Below are 23,612 nucleotides of genomic sequence, written 5' to 3' on the forward strand. Positions count from 1 at the left end.
CAACCCTGAGTTAAGTGTCCCAAGAGGTCCTGGTGGAAGCTGTGAAGTATACGGCCTGGCCTTAGCATGTCTTCGGCCATATTCTGTAGGTCCAGCACTAAGCTGGCACATGGGGAGGGGAGTGTAACTGTGTCTCTCGCAGGGAGTAGCAAGGAATTTGCAGCCTCATATCATTTTGGTCCTGGCTACAAACTTGAGAGAATGTGCCTTTAGAGCTGTCGCGTGGACTCTGCATTCAAGCACGTGGACAGGAGGTCCGTCCAACCCGGTAGATGAGCGCCGCCACTGTCAGACGTGGCTAGGCATGCTAAGACTGTATTTAGGTCTGCAGCTGCTTGGAAATTAAATGGTTTTTTACCGGATGGTTTGAGAGCTGTATGCTAGCCTAGAAATAGGTTTTGTCCATCTCTGAACTCCGTTCTTTCATTTACACGTAAAATGCTTGTGCGTGAAATTGTGTCCTGAAACCTGCCGTTGCCAGGCTTTGTTTCAGTGTTCTGCCACGTGAACAGTAAAACATGGTAGTGCGCGGCTGCTCACTGGGGAAGGTTAAAAGCGGTCTTCTATAGCTGGGTTCCTAGGGACTAGTCACACTTTTTTTTAAGATTTTACTTGACAGAGACAGCAGAGAGCGGGAACACAAGCAGGGGGAGGGAATGTGAGAGGGTGAAGCAGGCTTCCAGCTGAGCAGGGAGCCTGATGTGGGACTCGATCCCAGGACCCCCAGATCACCACCCAAGCTGAAGGCAGACTAACGACAGCCACCCAGGTGCCCTGGGACTATTCACTTTAAACTCACAGAAGACTGAAGTACTTAGACGACTTAAGAAAGACAACTAAGAGACAAAAGAGCCAGGAAAATCTGACTTTTATTTCTTAAATACTGTGAAGGAAGATGGGGGAAATGGTCCCCTGTTCAGGGAGGGCCATAGAGCAAAGAGCTAGGGATCATCAGCAAAGGCCCGGTGGGCATTAGGGAAGCGCTGGGGGCTGTAGTTGGGGTCTTCCTGCAGTCGCTTTTGTATATCAGCCCGGAGCTAGAGAGAGAGAGCAAGCAGGTTGGAGGGGCACTGGCCAAGGCCCTAGGATCCCAGCAAGCACACAAGGCCATCCCTTAGGAGCCAGCACTTCCCACCAGCCACACTGTCAGGAGCCCAATATGGCATCACTGAGCCTTCCCAGATACCACTAGGGAAAAACTCTTTAAAAACATCAAGTAGTAGGCCCAGACTGACCAGTTTGTCTCTGAAAGGACCAGAAAAGAGGGGCCCTAGCCCGACCCCTCCCGCTAGACCATCCCTATTCTGCTTCAAGGTGGGGGCACCTGCTGCCTGTAGCTCTCCTGAACCTCTGGTGCCTCCAGGTCCCGGCTCAGGCTCTCGGGGCTCGTCAGGGGCCGAGCTCCGGCTGCCTTAGCTGCCCGGCTCACGGCCTCTGAGAGCAGCAGCTGGGGGCCCTCACCCTGCATCGTCTGGGGGACAGGGGGTCGGGAGGGAAAAGAGGATCAACGTCAGATCCAATGCCACCACCCAGCTCACCCTTTCCAGGAGCCAACCACTGAGTTTCTAGGCTAGTGAAGAGAAGGGAGCCAGCCCACAGGTAGTTCTGACCGCAGAAATGCCTTCCTAGTTAAATCTGGCTCTGGCCAAGAGGGCATCTGCGTGTGCTGGACTTGCTCTTCAAAACCAGAGGGGCAGGACGAGTCAGGCCACGCGGCACTCAGAGCTAGTCCACGACAGGGAGCCCGCCCTGACCAGACGGGCCCTAGCCACATGGGGGTCAGGCGGCCGAGGGAGGACAGCAGTGCCGGCACGCACTCGCACGAGGTGTGCTGCCACTGCCGTGAGCAAGTCCAGTCCCAGGAAGGCTTCCTCGTCCACTCAGGGACAGGACAAAGGTTGGAAGAAGTCCTTCTAGCACTAACCAGTTTGATTCTAAACACGACAGGGGAATGTGGGTAAAGAGAGGTCCTCGGGGAAGAGGCAGACCAACCTTACGTCTCTTGGCGGGCATACCACTGAGGTAGGCGTCGCTCAGGGGGGGCTGCGGCTTCACCTTCCGCTGGCTCTGAATATCCTGCTGGATAATCGGGACCCACTCCTGGGGAGGGATAAGATGACGAGGAACTGGCACCACTTCCAGCTGCCCTTGGCCCCCCAGCTCACCTCCTCACACTTACTGGGGGGACTGCAGCTGCCCAAGGCTCTGTCTCAGCCGAAGCTCCATCCTGTTCTTCACGGGAGCCGCCGCCCTCGGGAGGAGGTGGCCCTCGGGACATGGCCTCTTCTGCCGTCGTGCCCGGGGCCGGGGAAGCATTCTCCCGCTGGGAGTCAGACAGCGGGAAGATGCAGGCCTCAGCATCCCCAGCCTCCAGCCCTTCCACCCGCAGCCCTCCGCCCCCCGTTATCTGGCCCCTCGACCTCTCCCTGGTACCTGAGGCTCAGGGGAAGTTCTCTCTGATCCCTGAACTTCCATTGGCTCCTCAGGAAGTGGCTATGAAATCGGACAGAGGAGGAGAACACAAAAGGCCCTCTTAGGCCTCTCCAGTTCCCTCAAGTCCCCCGACCCCATAGCCCATCAGGGCCCTTACCTGGGGGGGATCACCGACCCTGCGAACGTATCTGAGGATGGCATCAGGGCCCACGGGCATGTGCTCCAGAACCACCTGAAGCCTCAGTCCCATCATAGTGGTCAGCCAGCTCACCAAGGACGGGTTCACCCCACGAGACATGCGACGCTGAGGGCAGAAAGCAGCCTTGGAGCACAACATCTTCAACCAGCTTTTGAAAGGTATCACAGGGTAAAGGATGGCAGTTTGGACAAGAAAAACAAAACAAGAACTGCAGGATAGCAGAGAGAATGGAACCCTAAGAAAACAAAAGGCTGGAGATCGGGAGGCTGGGTGGTGCTTACAATTCGGCCATTGATGACTGCAGCAAGTTCCATCTGCTGTCCCCCCAAGCAGTGCAGGTTGAGGGCCAGGCATTCAAACAGGCCCTGGTTACACAACTCCAACAAACGGGCCCCAAATCCACTGTCTGTGGGCAAGATGTGAGGAGGGGACGCTGGCACCGGCACCCTGCGCCTCTAACACCGCCAACGCCCGCGGCCCCGTGTGCCCGCCCCGACCTGTGCAGTGCAGCACGTGCGCAGCAATGCTGTTGAATTGCTCTTGGAGAAATTCCAGGTTCGTCCGGATGATGTCCACGCCGGGCTGAACCTGCACCAAAGACTGAGAAACAAGACACGCCAAGACCCCCAAGTCAGGAGCCCTGCGGAATTAGAGATCGAGGAGGCAGGAGGAACAGCAGCTCCCGTGACCACATGCGGGAGAGGAGGGAACAGGGGTTACTCACAAAACTCTCCCGCACATATTCTTCCAGCCCCGTGATCAATGTGTGCGTTGCCGTCTATGGGGGAAACATGGCAAGCTTAGACCCAACCCCCAGCCCTAGAACCCTGCCCTCCCCTCCACCTCCAGTAAGTCCAGGGCTTGGGCTGGAGCAATCGTCGCCTTAGGTGACAGGTAAACAGGAAGTAGGACTGGAAGCTGAAGAAGAGCGCTCTGGGGCCCAGGGTATTCATTTACCCGTATGTTACCAGGTGTGGGCTCTTGGCCGCCCAGGTAGTGCTGGTGGAAAAAGGATCGCAGCTGGGGCTGGAGCCGTTGCAGTGGCTGGAAATGGCCGTGAAGGAGCATCACCACGTCCACCATGGAAAAGTTCTGGCACAGAAGAGAGAGCAGAGCCCCAAAGAATCCTAGAAACAGAGGCCAAAGTCAGCAGTGGCCTTCCCCACCTGGCCTGCCGGCCCACCACCAGCCCGTCGGCCTCATCCCGCCTCGGCAACACCCCTCGACAGAGGCCACGACCTACCCCTCCCTGGAGAAGGCCAAGGCACCCCCCGACTTGCTCACCGAGGGCCCCATCAGCTCCAGGCTCGAAGATGTTGCTGGATCCACTGAGGCGCTGTATGAAAGCGGCGATACTCTCGCTGCTGCCAGCCCGAGCCCCCAGGGAGCCCAGCAGGGAGTTCAGCACACCCTGCACCACGGAGGTAAAAAACTCCGGTGAAAGGCTCTCAAGACCCAGGCCTCCAGGACTCCCTGCGCCACCAGAAGGGGACCCTGGTGGGGGCATGGTCTGCTGCTCGGGGGCCGGGGGCGGGGGCGGGGGTGGCGGAGGGGGCGGAGGCGCCGTCTGTGTTGCCTGGCAGACAGAGAAGGAACACACAACAAAACACAAGGTGAGAATGGGGACAAGACACCAGAAAGGCACAAACCAAAAGGAGCCCGGAAGATGGAGAGCTCCACTCTGGTCTTTGCTCCCCGAAGCAGAACAAGGACGTGCGCTTAGGCGGCACAGTCAGGTGGAGCGCCAGCCCCTCTCCCTCGAGCGACTCTGCCTGCACAGCTTCGTCTTCCTCTTCTCCAAAACGGGGGGAATCAGAGCCAATGAACATTGTTCCCAGGCTCCCTCCTACCGACAGGCCCCCAGAAGCTGTAGCCCAGCAGCAACATCACAGCAACAAGACGCCAGCACCTGGCTGGGCCGAGGGAAAGGGAGGCTGAGCTGAAGAGCAAGCCAGCCACTCACCTGCAGAAAGTCAGTCATGCCCTGCAGAAAGGCGGGGACGCCAGGCATCGCCACGGTGATGGTGGGAGAAGCCATGCCAGGCCCTCCGGCCCCGGGCCCTGCCGGCCCCAGCAGGTTCCCCAGGAGCTGAGAGAATTGCAGGTCGGCCGCGGAGGGCTGAGGGGGTGGAGGCTGGGCGGGCCCCCCGGGAGCGGGGCCGGCTGTGGTAGCTGTGTTGGTGGTGCCGGCACTGGCTGAAGCAGTGGCAGGGGCCGGAGGTGGAGCCATTCCTGGGGTCCCCTGAGCTACAGAGACCGAAAGAAAAAAGTTGAACGCTGAGGAAAAACGAGACACCACAGCATTTCCGTTCCGGTCTCCCTGGCAGGAAAGCACAGAGGACCTACAGAAAGAACTGGAAAGCACCCATGAGGAGACTAAGAGAGGAGCACCAGCCTCTAGAGCTGTGGCCATCCCTTCAGTTTGAGGCGGGGAGGAACGAGGACTCACCCACCAGAACGGGCTGCATCAGAAGCTGCCCCACAAGGCCGCTCACCATCTGGGCCAAAGAGGCATTGGTGCCCAGCCCGGCGCCCTGCTGAACGGAGAGACGGGAGGCCTTCAGTCCTGCCCTGTCCATTCCCCACCACAGGATTCTCTCCCCAGACTCTCCCCCACCAGAACTCCCCCACCCTTACTCACTAGAGTACCCGAGACAGGAGGCCCCCCAGGATGGGAAGGCCGAGCCTGTGGAGGGGTGGGCCGGGCGATCACCACCCGAGTCGGAGCTGTCGGGAAGCCTGGCACCTGCTGTCCTGTGGGTGGCAGAGGGCAGAGACCGAAGAGGGCTGAGGGCTGGGCCCCGGCCCGCCAGCCAACAGCACCCACCACCGTGGACCGTGCCCCACCTCCCAAGCTTCCCCTTCCGGGTCATTACCTGCGGCCGCGGAGGCAACAGCTGCCACCATGGCCTGATGAGTGATCTGGTGGGCGACGGCGTGCATGAACTCAGGGGGCAGGGAGGGCAGCTGGATGAGGGTGGAGCCTGGGGGGCGGGTCTGATGTAACCTTGAACCTGGACCCCCTTCAACCCACCCACTTGGCCCTACCCCTTCTCTACCCAGAACTCAGCCTGCTCTGATGCCCTCACTCTTACCCAGGGTCTGGCCATGACCAGGGGGTCCTAGGGGGCCAGTGGGAGCACTCGGAACTCCACCGGGCTGTGTGCCAGAATCTGGGCAGGGAGACAGAGAGAGCGGCCCTGAGACAGGCGGGGCCAAGGCCTAACTGTATCCTCCTGAGACCAGCATCCTTCAGGCCCCTACTCCCCCACCACAAAGTCTGCCTTTCCCTCCATCTGGACAGGAAGGAGGCACTCCCTTCACCACACACACCAATCTGCAAGGACAAGCAGTCCCTCCTGTCCCTCCCCACACATGCTGACTAAAGCTTCTGCCCTGGTTCCCCGGCTCCGGCGCCGGTCCTGGCTTCTCCCCTCCCCACCCTCGTGCTCGCACACCTCCACGCCACCCTCCTCCTGCATCGTGCAGCTCTGCTCGACGACGACGACTGCCCTAACTCACCTTGGATGTTCATGTGCATCATGACCACGGGTTCCACGCTCTGGTGGGAAATCCGGATGACCCTCGGGTGGCTGGTGGTCGGGGGGGGAGCCGGCCCTGGCGGAGGAACCCCGTCGGTGGAGGACTCAACCGTGGCAGAAGTGGGAGCCAGGGACGAGGCCTGCCCAGGACCAGGGGGAGCTGCCTCCGCATTGGCAGCCGGGGGGGGCCGAGTCCCGTTCCCCGTCATGGTCACAGTGGTGCCCACGTTGATCTGGAAGAGATGGATGAAACAGGAGTGAGGAAAACAAGAGCCTAACCCAGGGCACTCTGATATACGCTTCTTCAGCCTCCTCATTCTCCGTGGCTCTGTATCGCCAAAGTCCCCACCCCTTCTCACTTCAAGCCTGACAGCTACTCTGGGCCATTCCGCCCACAGCCCTGCATCGTCCGTCCCTCCAGGCTCCCCCGACCCACCTGGATGGGGATGGCTGCCTGCTGAAGCACCATGGGGGTGGTGTAGTGAGACATGGGCCGGACCACGTGCAGGTGTCGTGGGGGCGCACAGGCCAGATTGCAGCGCAGGTCAGAAAGGGCCACGAAGGTGTTGCCCAGCAGCCGCAGGCTCTCCCCCACCAAGTTGATCAAGCGCTGGTCCTCTTCGCGGCCCTCTTGCTGTGCCCCCCAGGGCCAAGCACAGGAAGGCAAGACATTAGGCTGGAACGAACCCCGGTAACGAAAGCACCCTTGAAGAACACCATGCTCTCTACACCTTTGGGCACAGCCAGGGAAGCTTCCTGGCAGGCCCGGTCTCAGCAAATGATTTTTACTCCACATTCATAGGAAGTCCCCTATTAAAACAGGCCCTAGAAAATCAGCACGTCATCTCCTCGTCTCCCTTGCTCTACGTAAGCTTCCTGAGAAGCTCGCTCAAGGAATCAACACAAAAACAGCAAGTGTCACCAAGACTGTCACCGTCCCTATAAGGGAGAAAACATCACGAGTCTATAAAGAACTCGTTTTGTTGCAGACAATGGCATTTTTGGAGAGAAAGGGCCAGCTGTATTTCAGCCCATTCCACGCGGGACACCCTGGGGGAGGGGCGGGTGGCGCTCACGTTGTTGTTGTAGTCCGTGGTGGCAGCGGCGCCCAGAACCTCGTAGTAGCGCTGCAGGAAGGGCTGAAGGCGGCTCTCCAGCCGCTGGAGCTCCTGGAGCACTTCGACGTACTCCGCAGGGGAAGGATGGCTGTGGGCGACCCCGAGACGCAGTGAGCCAAGGCTGTCCTCAGATCCCCGACCTCCCAGCTGACCTAAACTACACTGCCCTGTCTCTCCGCAGCCTCCCAGACCCCTGGCCCAATCCCTTCTGGGACCAGCAGAACATCCATCCTTCACCTGCACCCACGGGAAGACAAGGAGAAGAAAATAATTGCTTCCGCCTCCCGCACCACACGATCCCATCCCTATGATGTCAAGAAACAAACTCTGAAGAAAGAAACGTCACCTGTGTGAACTCTTGATCGGCTGGGGAAATACCACCTGGCATTTCCTCGCCCCAAGGACAGCAGTGCTTCCGGCTCAACTGCCAGCCCTAACCTCGTTTGCTAACCCTACAGGTAAGACTGCCAAGCGGTCCCCTTCTCCCATCGTACCCCTCCCGGCTCTCATACTTTACTCTCGATCCCCCACCGCTCTCCCAAAGGGTCCCTCTGGTTCTCACTTGGGTGCATTTGTCTCTGGGGCAGGTGCCGGGCCCACAGGGGCTGGGCCAGAAGGGGTGAGTTCTGGGCTCTGGGCTGGGGCACGCTCCTCCACTTCTTCTGCCTCCATGGGCTCCCGAGGCGGCACTTCGCTTTCGACTGCTTCTGATGTCGGAGAGCTCAAGGCTGCAGGCTCCGGGGCCATAGTCGGCGTCTGTGGGGGCGGCTGACTGTGCTGTGCTTGGGGTCCCCCTCGACACTGAAGCGCAGAGATTCGGGACACCAAAGGCAGGATGAGACTGCTGCAGATTACTTAGGTCAACGGAGAGCAAGTGGAGAACGAGCTCGCACTAGGCGCCCTGAAGGCAGGGCTTTGCATCTGTCTCTCTGACTCCCCAGCAACCAGCACAAAACTTAAACAAGACGCGTAATAAATAACCTGCAATACTTGAGAGTTACTAACAAAAGAGAGATACGATGGTTCCCTAAACCTCTGCAAGAAGAGTAAAAAACATGACTCGCTATAGTCACAGCACAAACCAATGGAATTCGAACACCTCAGCATCAAACACAGTAATTAGGAAACTAAAAAAGCATGGACTGCTTCTGTAATTGAAAAAACATGCCACGAGAGTTATCTGATAAGTCTGCAACAAACTTCCCAGATACCAGGCACCAGAGGATTGGCAGGGACAAGATAGCCCGACAAAGATACTTTTTCTGCCCCAAAGAATGAAGACTGCAGAGAAGAGACCAGATTAGGCAGGAAGAATCCGGTTGATATGGCCAGTCATGCCTCTGCTGCCAGGCGGACACAGAACGGTAAGGGAGAATGAAGAGACAAACAGACCCTAGCCAGCCTTGCCCACTGACCTCCATCCGGGATAGTAAGGTCTGTATATCCCTGATCATGTGCTGAGCCATCACCAGCCGGACTCGGGGCTCACTCTATATGACAAAAGAGATAAAATGAGGGTACGTCTGAGATGAAGCCATGAACTCTACCACCCACTGAACCAGGACCCAGCCAGCTCCTCAGCCAGGTCCCCCCCCACCTCATGGCCTCCTTCTCCCAGATCCCCTTCCCTGACCCTCCCAGGCCCGTGATACCTGAATCGGGGCCTGTTCCATGTTGATGTGAACATCCACAGCAGAGCCGTCACTCTGGGAAAAGGGTAAGGGAAGTTGCTCTGGGAGAAGCCAAATACTAAGGCCCCCATACCCCCAACTCATTCTCTGGAGCCCCACCCTTTTTCTCAAAGACTGAGACCATAACAGACCTCAGGGGCCTGGAAACCCAATCTAAAGACCGAGACCTATCTTATGAGCTCTCTGCTATTTCCACAACCAAACCACCCTTCCCCACAAAAACCAGCCTATGTGGAACACAAGCTTACAGGAAGGTTGAAGGTTCCAACCATGACATAGCTGTTGGCATTCCGGTCATGAACAGAGGTCCCAGGCCCCCGAGTACCAGGTGGAGGTCCTCCACCATGGGTGGCTGAGGCAGACCCTATCCCAGAAGGTGCTCCAGAAGGGAGCTGAGTCTGAGGAGGAGCCCGTTCCACCAGGTGAATAACCTTTCCCCCAACATCTGCAGGAAAAAAAAGACACACAGCAAAGCATTACATGATCAGGTAAGCCCAAATCCTCAGCTCATCCCTCAACCTCTGAACTGTCTCCCCCAAACTCTTACTGTATTCCTGGAGCTTCTTATCATCCTGCAGAACTCGTCCCTGGTAAATGAGCCGTTGTTTCTCAGAAGGAATGCTGACAGAGGCAGCAATGTGCTCTTTAAACTCCTTTACATTCATCTACAAGCAAAGAGAGACCAAAAACTATCAGCGAAAGTAGGAAAAGGGGAAGGACAGAAGGGGGACGACTGACTTTTGGGAGTGAGGGGTAAAAACCACCCAATCAGGGGCGCCTGGGTGGCACAGCGGTTAAGCGTCTGCCTTCAGCTCAGGGCGTGGTCCCGGCGTTCTGGGATCGAGCCCCACATCGGGCTCCTCTGCTATGAGCCTGCTTCTTCCTCTCCCACTCCCCCTGCTTGTGTTCCCTCTCTTGCTGGCTGTCTCTATCTCTGTCGAATAAATAAATAAAATCTTTAAAAAAAAAAAAAAAAAACATCACCCAATCATAACATCACTACCCATTTGTCTTGATTGTGAGGTAATTATTGTGCAAAGCCCCAAACTCAGACATGTTAACACCTGTCAAAACAGACAACAAATGTCAACAAACTTCAGGTTACGTGCCCAGAAGAAAATTATGTGGCTGAAAAACAGAAAAGCTAACTGACATTCCCTTCTCTCCCTGGCTCCCAAAGCAATGTGTGTCTACAGATACCAGTGACCCCTCCCCAAACACAAAATGATACAACTCCGCAATCTCAAAGATAAATGCAATGACAAGGAAGGGAGAGTGGGAAATCAAGTTAAGGAAGGAAGGCTCAACCGAGCAGAAAGAGAGAAAATAACACTTTCCGAACTGGATGAGTGAGTCTTGGCAAGTACCAGATTGTTTATATACATCTAATCACACAAGCCTATACAGTTTTTTGAAAGCGTTTTAAAAGCTATGGACCAACCCCTCATGATTTTGTCTCCAAGTATTACAGGAATTAATGGCACGGACAGCTGTGGCTCTGGCGTTAAAATGAAAACATTCAAATTATGCCACAGATACTAGTACTTCCACTCAACAGTTTGTTAGGGGTCTATCTACCTGCGCTATGGGCTCTGATTTCTAGCCTTTAAAAACATAATACAGACCTAATTTTTGTTTTTAAGATTTGAGTTTTGGATCTCTGTTCTGTTTCCCTTCCCAAAGGCAGGAGCCATGTCTCCAATGGGCTGGAGTTCACTCATGATGATGGCATACAGATTTCCCCTTCCTCCACATTTCCCTCTACACTGAGTTCTATCAAGGTGGAAAAAGGAAGAACAAAATCTGCCTCACTCAACAGAAGCCACACCTTCTCACTCAACAAGAAACACCAGAAAACGTCCTGTCTAAAATACGAACAAAGGAACCAATGAAAGAAGATTCGAGGACCAAAAAAATCAGGCTCTTCTCTCAGGATAAGGGGCCTATTAAGAGGAAGAGTTAATGGGTGTCTTCCAGAAGTGTTGGGGTCTCACCTGGGCCCCCACAATAAAGGTCCGAGTCTGAGAGTCCAAGGTCTTCACCAGCACCTCCAGGCTGTCAGGCTCCTCCATACTGGTAGTGGTACTGGTACTATCACCGGGCTCCATGGCCGACAGCTCTCTAAGGAAGAATAGAGGGAGGGAGGCCTGCTGTCGCCCAAAGCAGATTTTATATACCCGGAAGCCTCCCCGGCCTCAGTCTCCGCCCTAAGACCTAAAGAGTTTCTCCCACACAAGCACACACACTCACACCCGCCCCCATCCCCCTTCTGATTCCGGGGCACGGGGAGAGAAACACAAAGGGCAGGAGATCGACGGCATAGGGAGCTGGAGGACGGGGAGATGGGAGGGGCTCCACAATGCCAATTACAATAAGGGAGGGCCAGTCAGGCTAGGAAGCCGGGAAGGTAGGAAACAGGAGACCAGTGTCATCACCGGTCGCGATACGACAAAGGTCCCAAAGGTCGGCAAACCCTAGGGAGCACACGAGAACGGGGGGTCGCGCCAGACTCTGCGGAGACAGTGGTTTCGCGCACGCGCGCCACGCCACGCCCATCGAACCCGCCTAAGTCACGACAGACCCGAGATGATGGACACTCACGGGGGGCCAGACTGGCTAGCGGACTGCCCCCCTCTTCCGCCTTCCCTCGATGCTCCAGCAGAGCGAAGCAACTCACACACACCAAACACACACCAGAGAGAGAGAGAGAGAGAGAGAGAGAGAGAGAGAGAGAGAGACGCGCGCGCACACACACACCCCACCACTACCAACACCACCACCCCGGGCTCCGCCCCCGAGTTCCCCACGGTACCGTCACTTCCGGTCTCCCCCAACTTGCCACCTATGGCCACTTCCGTTTCCCCGATAGTATTTGGGGATCTCTAGGCGGTACTTCCGGCTCCCCCCAAGCTTTACTTTTGTGGGGCACGATGAGGAAGTTCGCGGCCCCAAACAGTGAGTTCCTTGGGGTGAGACGGGCCGGGGCCGGCCTGGATGGGAGGGAGCCGAGCACCCCGAAGAGCCGCCACCACCGTCGCCCGGGGGACCGTACTGCGCCTGCGTGCGTCGCATTACGCATGCGTACACTCTTAGGCACCTCCCCACCCCCCGCTAACGCTGTACATTTCTTCTGTGCACGCGCATGAGCCGTGGGAGATTGAGGTGGCTACTGTAAGTGCCTGAAAATAATTACCAGATGAGATTCTATCCCTCGAAAGGCTGTGGACAGTTGTGTGCCTCTTGGGAGTTTGGGCTCTGGGGATTGTGCCACATGAATCTATGTTAAAGTCTTGGCCGGTAGAGAATTTGAAAGGCGGCACTGTGCTGGCCTCCTAAAATTCTGTCTTCTCACTGGCCCTCGCGGCGCTCCTCCTTCCGCGCCTCCGGAAGTCATCCTTTATTTAGGCGGTTGGAGGTGGTTCTCTAGGTGCTCGTGCGTGCCGTCGCGTCGTTGGGACTGACCTCGGTGCTGCCGGTGGGCGTTTGGCCGGGTGTGGGCGCCATGTTCCTCGCCGGCGGAGTGCGGCCGGAAGGACACGCCATGTTCTGGAGGAACTAAGGATTTACTGCTTTTCAGGACTTTCGTCGAAAAGGGCGCCTCCAAGTTTGGGAATTGGGAGCGAGTGCAGTCAGACTGGACCAAAGCACAAGCTCCCGATCTTGGGGTATTGAAGGGGCCACCAAAGGGCTTCCGCTGATCCGGGTCGACGGGTGGACTGGGCAGTGTTTACCGGCTAAGCCCGCGCCCCGCCCTCGGGCAAGGGCCCTGGCCCCGCGGCGCTGCAACTTCTGTCTGCCCCCGGTGCCCACAGCCTTTCTGGGATTCGTAGTTTCTGCCCACGTCCCAGGACTGTTGCAGTTAAGAGTTCTAATAAACACCTGTTTAGCGAGCAGTTGGTTTGTGCCAGCCAATTTGCTCAGGGTTTTGCGAACTGCCCCATTTAAAAGCCTTTCAACACCTGAGATAGTTATTACATCCATTTTATAGGGGAGTACACTTAGGCAGAACTGACAAGTCCAGGCCTACCAGACCCCGGGTCAAGCACTTCTACTTTAGTGCCCCAATAAATTGTTGTATCAGATGTGTGTGTGTATATATATATATATATATATATACACACACACATATATATATATGCTTCTTACTATAAAAAGTGGCAAACATTACCCCCAAACGTTATAATGGGCCCTCATATACCCATCACTCAAATTTTGTTCTTTTCACTAAATCGCAGGCCCACAGCAAGCCTTACCTCTTAGAAATTTTTTGACAGTCTGGTTTATACATAATCTATTAAGGAAGACCCGTCTTTCATTGCATTAATTGCTCCACCCACTTGGCACTATCCAATGAGTGCCTCTTGACAATTCTTTCCGTACTATTGTTTGAGAACCTATAGTCCACCAGAAACTGCAGTAAGTGCCTTTACAAACATTAATTATAGTGAATATTTACTTTGGACTTAACCATGTGCAGGCTTTTGCTAAGGGTTTTACATGCATTATCTCTTTTAATCCTATGAGATTGATGATTTGGTCATTTTACAAGTGAAAAAAAAAAAAAAACAGGCATAGAGTTTAATAAAATTGTCCAAGATCTAACAAATAGTGGAGTTAGGGTGTGCACCCACTCTGCCCAACACCAGTATCTATCCTCTAACCCTTACATGATGTAGCCTCTTTTTAGTAATAAATGTTGAGTGAATGAGCTCGTGTCAGTGAACTTTTCTCAGGGGTGTACACATTGTTTCCCTAATTACAAACTTCAGAGAGAAGGCCTCCCATCCACCAGGCCCTGGCACCTGGTTCATACCTGTTCTAAAGAACTTACCAGGCTAGTTTTTTGTTTTGTTTTGTTTTGTTTTACTGCTCTGAAGGCCAGGGACTATGTCATTCATTTTTATGTCTCTAGGGCTTAGCTGGGCAAACAGCTGGGCCTCACAACAGTTTGCTAGGTGAATGAATGAAAGAATCAGTTCAACTCTCTTCAGTGCTGTATAACAGAGCAGGTACCCAGCTCAGATACGACTTGAAAGACCACAGGCTTCTACCTAAAGGGCTCAGCTCTCATAATTCCTGAGAGACCCTGGACATGCCAGGGTATATTATGGACTGATGGCATCTAGAAGAGGGGGAGGAAGGCCCAAACACTGTAGTTAATACAGGTTTGGGTTGGAAAACAAGGTTGAAGTTACTCATTAGCAGGTGAAAGGGTCAAGGGTCGAGGCAAGGGGGCTGGAAGCAGAGTGAACTGAATAACTAGCAGGGGGAGAGAGAGCAGTTAAGGCACCAGCCACTTCACGAAGAGCACCAGCTCCCTCCTTCCTGAAGATGTTCCACCAAATATGGGCAGCTCTGCTCTACCTCTGTGCTGTTCTCCTTAACTCCATCTACCAGTGCCCTGAGTATAGTCCACTGACAACCCAGGGAGTGGATGGGAAAGAGGTATGGACTGAGAAGGGGGGAGCTGATGGTGGGGGCTCCGAGGGACTTGGGTGGGTGGCCTTGGATGACCAGAAGCCACGCTGGAAAAGGAAGGGAGAAAGGGTATGAGTATCACAATAATGAATGCATGAATAAGTAAAAGTATTAATACTCTGGCCATCAATGTGGAAACATGGTAGAATTGGGAGGTGGACGGTTACTCAGGTTAATTGGGGCTACAAAGGAAAAGTCGCTTAATGACTTCCTGTCATAACCCAACCCCTCATTGGAAAAAACCAGCTGCCACGCCACTGCTAAGTCCTGCCGTCTTAAGAGTGATGATGAAGAGGTTGAATGGGCCCTGTAGTGGGGACCCACCCTCTTCTGATCCCCTCGTTCTCTGCAGTTCCCAGAGCCACACCTGGGCAGGTGGTACTTTATCGCAGGGGCAGCTCCCACCGAGGAGGAGTTGGTGACTTTTGACCCTGTGGACAACATTGTCTTCAACATGGCTACAGGTTCTGCCCCCAAGAAGCTCCAGCTTCGCGCTACCATCCGAATGTGAGTGGTGAGGAGGCAGAGGCACCAGGGGGTGCAGTCTCTGCCCAAAACATGAGCACTCACCCACAAAGAGCTAGGGTCTTTGTGATACCCGCTATTTTTGGCCTACCGAGTTTAACAGTTCTATTAGTTTCCCTCTGAAGAGAGATGGGCCTAACCAACTGTCCCTTGGTAGCTTGAAACCCAAGGGGACCCAGGCTTCAAAGACAGTAAGATGGAATAAATAGAGGCTGGTACTGTGTGACTGGGGTGTCACTCAGTCTTTCGTCCTTGCCACCATTTCCACAGGAAAAATGGGCTCTGTGTGCCCCGAAAGTGGATCTACCACCTGACTGAGGGGAGCACAGATCTCAGAACAGAAGGTTAGTTCTCTCCAGCCTTCACCCTCCCCAAGTCCCCTGGGCTTGCTTGGTTTTGCATCTCTGTCCTCACCCTCTCCCCCCAACCCCTGCCCCAACAGGCCGCCCTGACATGAAGACCAAGCTCTTCTCCAGCTCATGCCCAGGTGGAATCGTGCTGAAAGAGTCGGGCCAGGGTTACCAGCGCTACCTCCTCTACAGTGAGTGGGGATGCTAGGCAGGCAGGGTTGGAGAGAAAGAACAGGAGGACAGGAGAGCCTCTCACTCTGGGCGCTATGATATCACCCCAGGAAGGGCTGGGGGCTTCCATGAGGTCCTCACCAGGGTGGTACTGAGAAGCTGGGACTTTGATGGGCCTGGCCCTGCCCCACTCTTTCAGATCGCTCACCACACCCTCCTGAGAAGTGCCTGGAGGAATTCCAGTCCTTGACCTCCTGCCTGGACTTCAAGGCCTTCTTACTGACTCCCAGGAATCAAGGTGAGGGGGTAAAGTCCCACAGAAGAGAACTAGGACTCACCAAGTCTTCTGCAGGTGCCAGATGAAAGGGACTCAAGTGATGTCACTGAAGGGCATGGTCAAAGGCTGACATCATTAAAGTGGCTGTGCTGACACCTCCATCTGTGTCATAGGCTGTGATGGCACCGGAAGGATGTGGCCAAGAGCTGTGGTGTCACCTGAGGGAGCCAGATGGGCTCTGGGCTACTCAAAAGAGAGGTTTCTTGACTTTGTGGTGGATAAAAGGGGCAGGGGTTTAGATACATAGGGAAAAAGGCCTCAGGGATCCCTTCTTTGATGCGGGGGGAAAGCGGGAATGCATTCTCCTCCACCCCATTACCACCAACCTTGCTTATCTCCCTGGAGTTCCGTCCTTTCCATCCTCTTCTTTTCTCCCTCCTCCCACCAGAGGCCTGCGAGTTGTCCAGTAACTGACCTGTGGCTTCATCTGTGCCCCCAGATGGATATGGTGGGAGCTGCATTTGTGCTGTGGGGAGGAGAAGCTGGAGACTCCCAACTCGCTTTCAAGAGTAATAAAGATGATTTTTCAATCCTCATCTCATTTTGGGTTTGTCTCCCCCCACCTCCATTTCAGTACTCCCTCCTGGACCTTCCACCACATAAACCCCCAGCTGGGCGGCGTCAGGAAGGACACTGAGTGGTGGTAACTCTTTGTAGTGGTATATTTAGGATTTGGTGTGATACAGTTGTTTATTGCTGAGTGTGCAAACCCCTAACCCCAGAGCGGGGACTCCAAGCTCCAGTTCTTCCCCATACTGCCTGTCTGAGCTGCCAACCCCTCTGAATTGGCCCTCCTGCCAATACTCAACACTGCCTGCACCATCCCCACTCCCCCTAGCTCCTAGGAACACCCAGATCCTTCCTGCAGGATCCCTGTCACCATAGGCTCCTATCCACACCCCTTAATCCACCCACCTCACTGAAGTCCCTCTTCCCTAGGTGGCTCAGATCCTAGGATCCAAGGGATCCCTTGGGTCTCCAACCACCCTCTTACCCTAGTCAGAGGCCTGTCTGTCCTGCCTCTGGTCTCCTCCACCCCTGGGTAGTTTTGAAAGGTAAAGAGGACTCTTTAGTCTTTATTTTTCACCACCACACTTATTTCTTTTAAAAAGTAAAGGTGGAAAGAAAAAACTGGAAGTGGGAGAAATGTAAAAGCAAAAAGTAACAACAGCTGGTGAATTCAAGGGCGATATCCCCATTGTCCATAAACAGATAGCCTAAACAGCTCTACTCTCTCCTGGGTGTGAAGGGGGGCCATGCCCTCATACTCTGGGGCTTCTTCCCCATCCCTGAGGTCCCTGTGCTTACAATCTGGGTCATGGCCCCCACTATCCTACAGGCCACACTATCTTCAATTTGCTCCCACCCCATTCAGGATGGGGGCACTGGGTCACACCCTATCCTGCAGTCACAGCCCCTCTCCTGGGTCTCCCTTCTATTCCTCACCCTCCCTCTCCAACTTCTCGCCTTCCAAGTCAGTGGCCTCCTCCTCCCCACTGGGCTCCCGGAGGCTGACAGCCAGCACCAGGGCCTGTAGGAGACCAAAGAGGCAGGCAAAGTGCAGAGGGTGAGCAGTAAGTAGGCTCAACACAGCATGGAGCCCATGCAGGGCAGCCAGGAAGGACAGTAGCCCATGCAGCCAGAGGCCCAGCGGTCCGCGCAGGCCCAATGCATCCAAAGCTGCCCTCAAAGGCCGTGAGCACAGCCCCAGCAGGGCTGAGGCCAGCAGCTCCAGCAGGTGCAGAGTCAGGTTGGTTGAGATCTGCAGACACTCCTCTGGGCCCCCCAGGTACTGCAAGGGAGCCCCTGCTCCCCCACCTGGATCCCCCCGCAGCCAGCCCAGCAGCTTCTGACGCCGCCCTGGCTTCTCCACTGGGACTTTCGGCCCAGGGGGGCTGAGTACCCCCTCAGGGGACACTCCAGGTCTGGCACCACTTGAGCCCACAGGATCCCGGCCCCATTTGGGAACGGTCCCTCCAGTCTCGAGTCTCCCAGACTCTTGAGTGTTAGAGACAGTCTTGTCCCACTTGAAGGAATCCATTCTGTTGCTCCCCAGTTGCTCATCTTGGGACTCCCTACTTGGTTCTGGAGCAGTCCCAGAGCTCCTCCGTGCCCCTGGGTCCTTGGTCTTGGGAGGCCCCACATCTCCCATGGTTTCTGGGGCACTATCCCAATCACTCCCTGAATTCTCAGAGGAGCTGTCCACTCGTCTGAGTTCTGGGGTAGGCAGGTCAGGCTTCGTTGGTTTCCGGCGGCCCCAAGGGCGAGGTAGCCAGTCACCAAGCCGCCGCAGGAACATGGTTGGGATGTGTAGTGAGCCCCCAAATCCTGGGGCTGCTTCCTGGAACTGCTTCGATTCTCAGGTTTGGGGGCTGAATGTCTCCTCAGAAGCCAGAGTCTGTTCAAGCTCCGAAGAACTGTTATCTGTTTCGTGAGTCCTACTCTGAATTTAGAAGTGGCTCCCCACTTCCCTGGATGTCCTGCAGCCTTGAGTGTAGCAAGTGGCTTGTTTCCTTTTCAGTTTTGAGGTAAAGAAGGGAGGCACATACAAATTCACTCACTACCACCACCCCAAACAAAAGATCCAGGACAAGAATCCCCAGGACCTGACAAGGCCTGGATCACCCCCACCGTGTCCCTCCTGGGTTTCTGGGTTTCCTTTCCTGCAGGCAGCACCCCAAGTTTCACTCACCAAGGCCACGCCCCAAGGTGCCCCAGAAACTGGGGAGGCGGTGCTCCATCCAAGGAAGGAAGGTGGCCCTGGGTCTCAGGTGCTCCCAATCTGGAGAGTCCTGAACTGCTGACCTAAGGGAGCTCAAGAACAGGCAGTCTCTTATTGGGGGTTAGGAGAGAGGTGTTCAAACTCCAGCCAGCAGCGTTCTTCTCTCGATTTAGAGAGCTAGGAATCTTACAAAGCGGCCCGACCGGTGCCCGAGCACGCGGCTGAGGCGCGGTCTCCGCAAGGTCAGGCCAGAAATGTCCTCGGAGGTCCTCGTCGCGAGACCAAGCCTGGGTCCCCTGGCGGGGGACCCAGGCGTCCGGGAGCTGTACGCTGCGACCCGTCCCGCCCTGGCGTCGGGGCCGCGGCCTCAGCAGGCCGCCTGGAGCCGCAGAGCCCGGAAGCAGCTGCACCGGAGCTGGAGGGACAGACGGGGGCGGAGCCCGCAGTTCGCGGGGCGGACCCTGCAGATCCACCGCCCCCCGCGCCCCCGCGCCGTTAGTACGCGCCGCTCCGCAGGGCTCCGGCCGCGATCCGGGGGCGGGAATATAAACCCAGCCATCCTTCCTCGTCACCCACAGGTCCCTGGGCCGTCAGTGCTCCCGTAAACTTTTCCGCTCCCTTTAGCCTCCTGCCCTTTGGTTCTTCCCTGCACCACCCCCCCAACTCCTCCTTTTCATGTCCATGACTTCAAGAAAGGCTTTTCCTGAAAAGCAAGCTGCTTCTCTGGGACTTGTGTTGCTCTTCCCTGCCCCTCCATGCAGGTTTTACTTCCTGGATCCGACAACAGTGAGCTCTCCTTGAGCCCAGCATCTGGTGTGAGCAGCAGAAGGGAAGGGAGAGAAGTGTAAACAAATAGAATGTGCTTCCTGCCCTCAGGCGTTTTCAGGTCTTAAAATGAAGAGCCTTGACTTAAAGGTTACTCTTGGGAGGCCAAATGTACACTGAGAGGTTCTGGCTCTAGTTCAGCCAACATCACCGTAGAAGCTAGATATATTTTTTTTAAGATTTTATTTATTTGACAGAGAGACAGCCAGCGAGAGAGGGAACACAAGCAAGGGGAATGGGAGAGGAAAAAGCAGGCTCCCAGCGGAGGTGCCAGGTATGGGACTTGATCAAGCCTCACGACTCCGGGATCACACCCTGAGCCGAAGACAGACGCTTAACGACTAAGCCACCCATGCGCGAGGAGGCTGGCTATTCTTAGGCCCTCCCAGCCCACTGGCCTCTTCCTGCAAGACCCTACTACTTTCATCACCTTCATAAGCTTTCCCAGGCTTCCCCTATCACCATGCATTGTATGTATATTTGATCACATAACTGCTTCCACCTCTAGCGATGAGCAATTAGAAGGTTGGGACTATGTCTTACTCCCCTTCTTAGCATATAGTATATGACCTTAAAATCAGCAGCTGAAAAAAAATAAAACAAAAACAGTGATTGAGTTGGCTGCAGTGCTCATGGGGCGCTTCCTGGGGTAGGCGAGACTGGCACAGAGCTTGGGCAATTCCTAGTTCAGGGGACTGAAAGAACAGTGGGGTATTCCACGCAAGGGCTAGGACCTAGAAATGAACCAGACTGGCAGGGAGGTGACACTATCATGCCACCAGGAAGGGCTACCCCTTCTGGCTCAGGTGGGACTTGCATGTGGCCCCCAGACTTGTCTGGCTTTCCCACAATAGCTTCCAGAAAAGTCAATAAACACAAAAGAGAAGAAGTCTGATTTATTTTTCAGCTCTTGGCTCCTCTCTCCCAAAGGCAGACTCCACTGACTAAAATCTGAGGGTCTGGGACCTGGACAGACCCCAGGAAGTAAAAGCCAAAGTTCAGACTTTGGCAATAGACCAGGATCAGACCTTACCAAGGTCAGAACTCAAGGTTCATGTATGTCCTCAGATCCCGCTCCCAGGCCCTGTCGTTCTCCTGCTGCCTTCTCTCCTCCCTCCGGCTCAGTGTGGTCACCCGAGGGGCTCTCTCCCTCCCAGCCACAGCCCGAGTATCTCGAGCCAGGAAGTGTGTGACTCGGGGCTGGGGCACTGATCTGTAGCCTAATCCTTCCTGGTCCCTCTTGAGGACAGTGGGGATGGGGTTGGTGCGGCCCTCACCCCGGGGTCCCAGTCCCATTCCAGGCTCCCAGCCTCCCCTCAGCAGCAGCTTGAAGCCTGGGCTGGAGGTGGGCACCCCAAGGGGCAGGCTGGGGGACCTGAGATCACGGGGCAATGAGAGCAAGTGAGCAGTGGATGTGTAATGGTTAGAGTCTTGAAAGTGGGCATCGCAGGTCTCACAGTACCGGAGGGAGGGGGATTGGGACCTGCAGAGGAAAAAAGAGAAAGAGTTCAGGGCAGGGGAAAGAGTTGAGGCCTCAGAAGGGGGTGGCAAGGTGGGAAGTCCTTCCAGTCTTTCTGCTAAAAAACAAATTGCCTTCCAACCCACTTAGCAATGAGGGACCCAGAGGGGAACATTTGGGAGAAGAAATGGCAACCAGGCCTCACAAGCTCTTGGGCAAAGCATAATAACGATTACAATTAATATGTATACAATGCTTACTACGTGGTAAGCATCATTCCAGCACTTTCCGTATTATTGACCCATTAAATCCTAACAACTCTTTAATAAAGGTGCTCTTATTACCCCCATTTTTCAGATAAGAAAAATTAGGCACATAAAAATTCGGTTCTTGCCTAAGTAAGTAGAATTAAGATTTAAACCCAGGAAGCTCATGTTTATGATCACTCTATTACACCATCTTATCAACCTATACTGGGGGATCAGGGATAGAAACTTCAGCTCCGTGCTGGAGCCTCTGGTGTGGAGTGGCTAGGAAGGGCAGAACACATTGAAAGATGGGCATGGGCTAAGGCTTCCCCTCACCGGTTCTCTGGACTCCTCGTCTCTCCACGGCTCTCTCTGACCATGCGCGCCACCTCAGGGAAACCTGCTTCTTCGGCCAGCTGAGCAGCATCCTTGCCACCCAGCTCACAGACGCCCACCCAGGCAGCTCCACGGCCCAGGAGATAACGCACAGCAGCCCCCTGGCCTGCTCGAGCAGCACACATCAGGGGGGTCCACCAGAAGGCATCCCGAGCATTGATATTGCCCCCAGCTCCCCCTGCCTCACGGGGATCCAACAGTCTTCTTAGTTCTGCCAGGTCACCCTCCTGAGCTGCCCTCAGTATCCACTGGGTCATCTTGTCCTCTGCCTCAAGGGATCTCCTTTGTCCATGTCCTCCGGAGGCTCCTGCAGCAGCTTCCCTCATCATTCTTCTCTTCTTCCTCTTTTTCTTACTGGCAGGTTCAGGCTGAGATCTCTGGGATTCGGGGACACTGCTCTCATCTGCAGTCAGGGCCTCATAGAAAGCCCGGGCTGCAGCCCCATCCAAGGTGGGCTCCACCTCTTCAGGCTGTGACTGCTGCTGCCCATCTTTCCAGAGGTCGCTGGGGCTGGTGGCTGGGGTGAAGGTGATGAGGGAGGGCCTGGACATGGCTTTTGGGAGAACTGAGAGGATGAGACTAGATAAAGGGAGTGTGAGAAAAGCAAGCCAATCCCTTGGTGGCTCTGCACTGACCAAAGCCACCCCCAGAGATCTGCTGGGAGGAGGAAAAATACCCTTAAAGTAAAAAAAAAATCCTCTTGTTCCCTAAGTGACTACAGCCTAGGACCCTGCAGGGCCTAAGGATCATAGGTCATGTGGAAAAACTGGGGATAACAGCCCATACTGTTTAGTAAAGGTAAATTTAACGAAGATTCAATGAGAGTTGCCCAGAGGTCCTGCGTTCTGCCCCCATCCTCACCAATAATAAATAAAAACAGCTTCTCTCTGAAACTTGATCACCAGGTAAGACTTATCACTAAGAAAACAATCAGCCTGGCCCTTTAAATCTTCCTCGATCCTATGTCAGGGTCCGTCTTCCCCAACAAAAACAGACTTTAACGCTTCTACGGAAGTGAGCAGCAGATTTGGGAGAAGCTCCAGTCTCCGTGACTTTGTAGTCTCCGTACGGCGAAATGGCGCTACTCTACGCAAAGGAGCTGATGATCAAATAGCCACACGACCCGAACACACACGCGTAACTGGAAAACAACAACAACAACGCAAAACATAACTTGAGGGCTCAGGCATGTGCAAAGCGCCAGGTTCAGCTTCCCGCCCCGGGATCTTTCCAATAGCATCCGCTCAAAATGCCACGTGCCTAGGTAGCGCGAGGTCAGAGGATCTGTCGGTTGGGGTCCTTCTTTTACATAACGCCCCCACAATGCCCTTCGCCTCCCCGAACGTGGACCCCGCTCCGAGCTCATTTTTTGGAGCCGTGAAACCACTCTGTGAGTTAAGAAAGGCTCCGAGGAGGCGGAAGGAAACCCGTGGAATGCCCCGAAGCTGTGAAATGAAATAACGTCACGCTGCCCCTCACCATTATTCTGACCAGGGTTCGAAGGTCACACTTAATGCCCGCAGCAGAAGGCCCCATCAGAGGAATGGAGAAGTGCAAGGGGACGAGTAGCAGAATGGCTGGCGCCACCTCAGGTTAGCGCACGGGGCCGTCCTGGTTCTTACACCACTCACCTCGGCCCAGCCCACCCTTCCCACGTCCCTCAGCAAAGAGCCCGGCCTCACCTCCCGCCTGAGGAGACCAGACCCCGGGCTGAAACACGGGCCCCGACGGGGCCTCCAGCGGCAGGCCTGACTCGGGCGAGAGGCTCGACAGGCAGTGAGCACCCAGTGGGTTACCCGGGGATGAGGTCAGTACCCTGGGCATCAGGCGAGCGCCTGAAGCAAACCCTTGCTGCGTGAGGGGAGCTACAGGAAACCAGCCTGCCGGCCTCGTTCCTTTCCCCGCCCCCTCTCGGCCCCTCAATCGCCAGATCCTACAACTCTATTTCCCATACTCCCTGGCCCAGAACGGGGTACTGCGCTTCCGCTTCCGGTGGCACCCCGCTGCGCCCCGCCCCCGAGCGTCTGGCTCATGGGCCTCGCGACGCCAGGGTCGTTCGTGAGTCGTCCTGGGATTCGTAGTTCGCTTTTCCCTCACTTCGCCAGTTTCTCTTCACCG

General features: G+C 55.2%; 4 protein-coding genes across 33 annotated transcripts; 1 reads left to right on the plus strand and 3 right to left on the minus strand.

Annotated features, from left to right (window-relative positions):
• Positions 1 to 849: 849 nt before the first annotated feature.
• BAG6 (BAG cochaperone 6) lies at positions 850 to 12,652 on the minus strand. Of its 26 annotated transcripts, none has more exons than XM_087857924.1 (26): positions 12,177 to 12,652; positions 10,978 to 11,104; positions 9,531 to 9,648; positions 9,232 to 9,428; positions 8,945 to 8,998; positions 8,708 to 8,782; positions 7,855 to 8,093; positions 7,251 to 7,380; positions 6,611 to 6,808; positions 6,155 to 6,407; positions 5,728 to 5,832; positions 5,509 to 5,616; positions 5,274 to 5,386; positions 5,082 to 5,169; positions 4,596 to 4,879; positions 3,917 to 4,208; positions 3,590 to 3,759; positions 3,357 to 3,410; positions 3,130 to 3,232; positions 2,914 to 3,038; positions 2,591 to 2,737; positions 2,434 to 2,493; positions 2,180 to 2,323; positions 1,993 to 2,100; positions 1,325 to 1,471; positions 850 to 1,037 (listed from the first exon to the last, which is right to left on the minus strand). In XM_087857924.1, the coding sequence occupies exons 2-26, from the start codon at positions 11,089 to 11,091 to the stop codon at positions 942 to 944; spliced, it is 3,522 nt and encodes a 1,173-aa protein (XP_087714050.1). In that variant the 5' UTR covers positions 11,092 to 11,104; positions 12,177 to 12,652; the 3' UTR covers positions 850 to 941. The 26 variants fall into 26 exon arrangements, with proteins under 26 accessions (XP_087714050.1, XP_045651622.1, XP_045651618.1 ...); XM_045795666.2 differs by lacking the exon at positions 12,177 to 12,652 and adding an exon at positions 11,796 to 12,056 and having other exon boundaries at positions 5,082 to 5,166; positions 5,728 to 5,805; XM_045795662.2 differs by lacking the exon at positions 12,177 to 12,652 and adding an exon at positions 11,796 to 12,056 and having other exon boundaries at positions 5,728 to 5,805.
• Positions 12,132 to 16,380, plus strand: APOM (apolipoprotein M). Of its 2 annotated transcripts, none has more exons than XM_045795684.2 (6): positions 12,132 to 12,154; positions 14,814 to 14,968; positions 15,257 to 15,330; positions 15,429 to 15,527; positions 15,707 to 15,805; positions 16,233 to 16,380. In XM_045795684.2, exons 2-6 carry the CDS (start codon positions 14,916 to 14,918, stop codon positions 16,256 to 16,258), a joined length of 351 nt encoding a protein of 116 aa, XP_045651640.1. In that variant the 5' UTR covers positions 12,132 to 12,154; positions 14,814 to 14,915; the 3' UTR covers positions 16,259 to 16,380. The 2 variants fall into 2 exon arrangements, with proteins under 2 accessions (XP_045651640.1, XP_045651639.1); XM_045795683.2 differs by lacking the exon at positions 12,132 to 12,154 and adding an exon at positions 14,212 to 14,428.
• A 108-nt stretch (positions 16,381 to 16,488) lies between these two features.
• On the minus strand, positions 16,489 to 19,016 carry C32H6orf47 (chromosome 32 C6orf47 homolog). The gene has a single exon (XM_045795682.2). It carries the CDS (start codon positions 18,141 to 18,143, stop codon positions 17,280 to 17,282), a length of 864 nt encoding a protein of 287 aa, XP_045651638.2. The 5' UTR covers positions 18,144 to 19,016; the 3' UTR covers positions 16,489 to 17,279.
• Positions 19,017 to 19,557: 541 nt separating this feature from the next.
• Positions 19,558 to 23,475, minus strand: GPANK1 (G-patch domain and ankyrin repeats 1). 4 transcript variants are annotated; one of them, XM_045795658.2, is made up of 3 exons: positions 23,310 to 23,475; positions 21,435 to 22,635; positions 19,558 to 20,874 (listed from the first exon to the last, which is right to left on the minus strand). In XM_045795658.2, the coding sequence occupies exons 2-3, from the start codon at positions 22,043 to 22,045 to the stop codon at positions 20,430 to 20,432; spliced, it is 1,056 nt and encodes a 351-aa protein (XP_045651614.2). In that variant the 5' UTR covers positions 22,046 to 22,635; positions 23,310 to 23,475; the 3' UTR covers positions 19,558 to 20,429. The 4 variants fall into 4 exon arrangements, with proteins under 4 accessions (XP_045651614.2, XP_045651612.2, XP_045651615.2 ...); XM_045795656.2 differs by having other exon boundaries at positions 23,177 to 23,475; XM_045795659.2 differs by lacking the exon at positions 23,310 to 23,475 and adding an exon at positions 22,986 to 23,169.
• Between the last annotated feature and the right edge of the window lie 137 nt (positions 23,476 to 23,612).

This window comes from Ursus americanus, chromosome 32 (assembly GCF_024610735.1).
Source record: "Ursus americanus isolate L20-20 chromosome 32, mUrsAme1.1.p, whole genome shotgun sequence".
NCBI lineage: Eukaryota > Metazoa > Chordata > Mammalia > Carnivora > Ursidae > Ursus > Ursus americanus.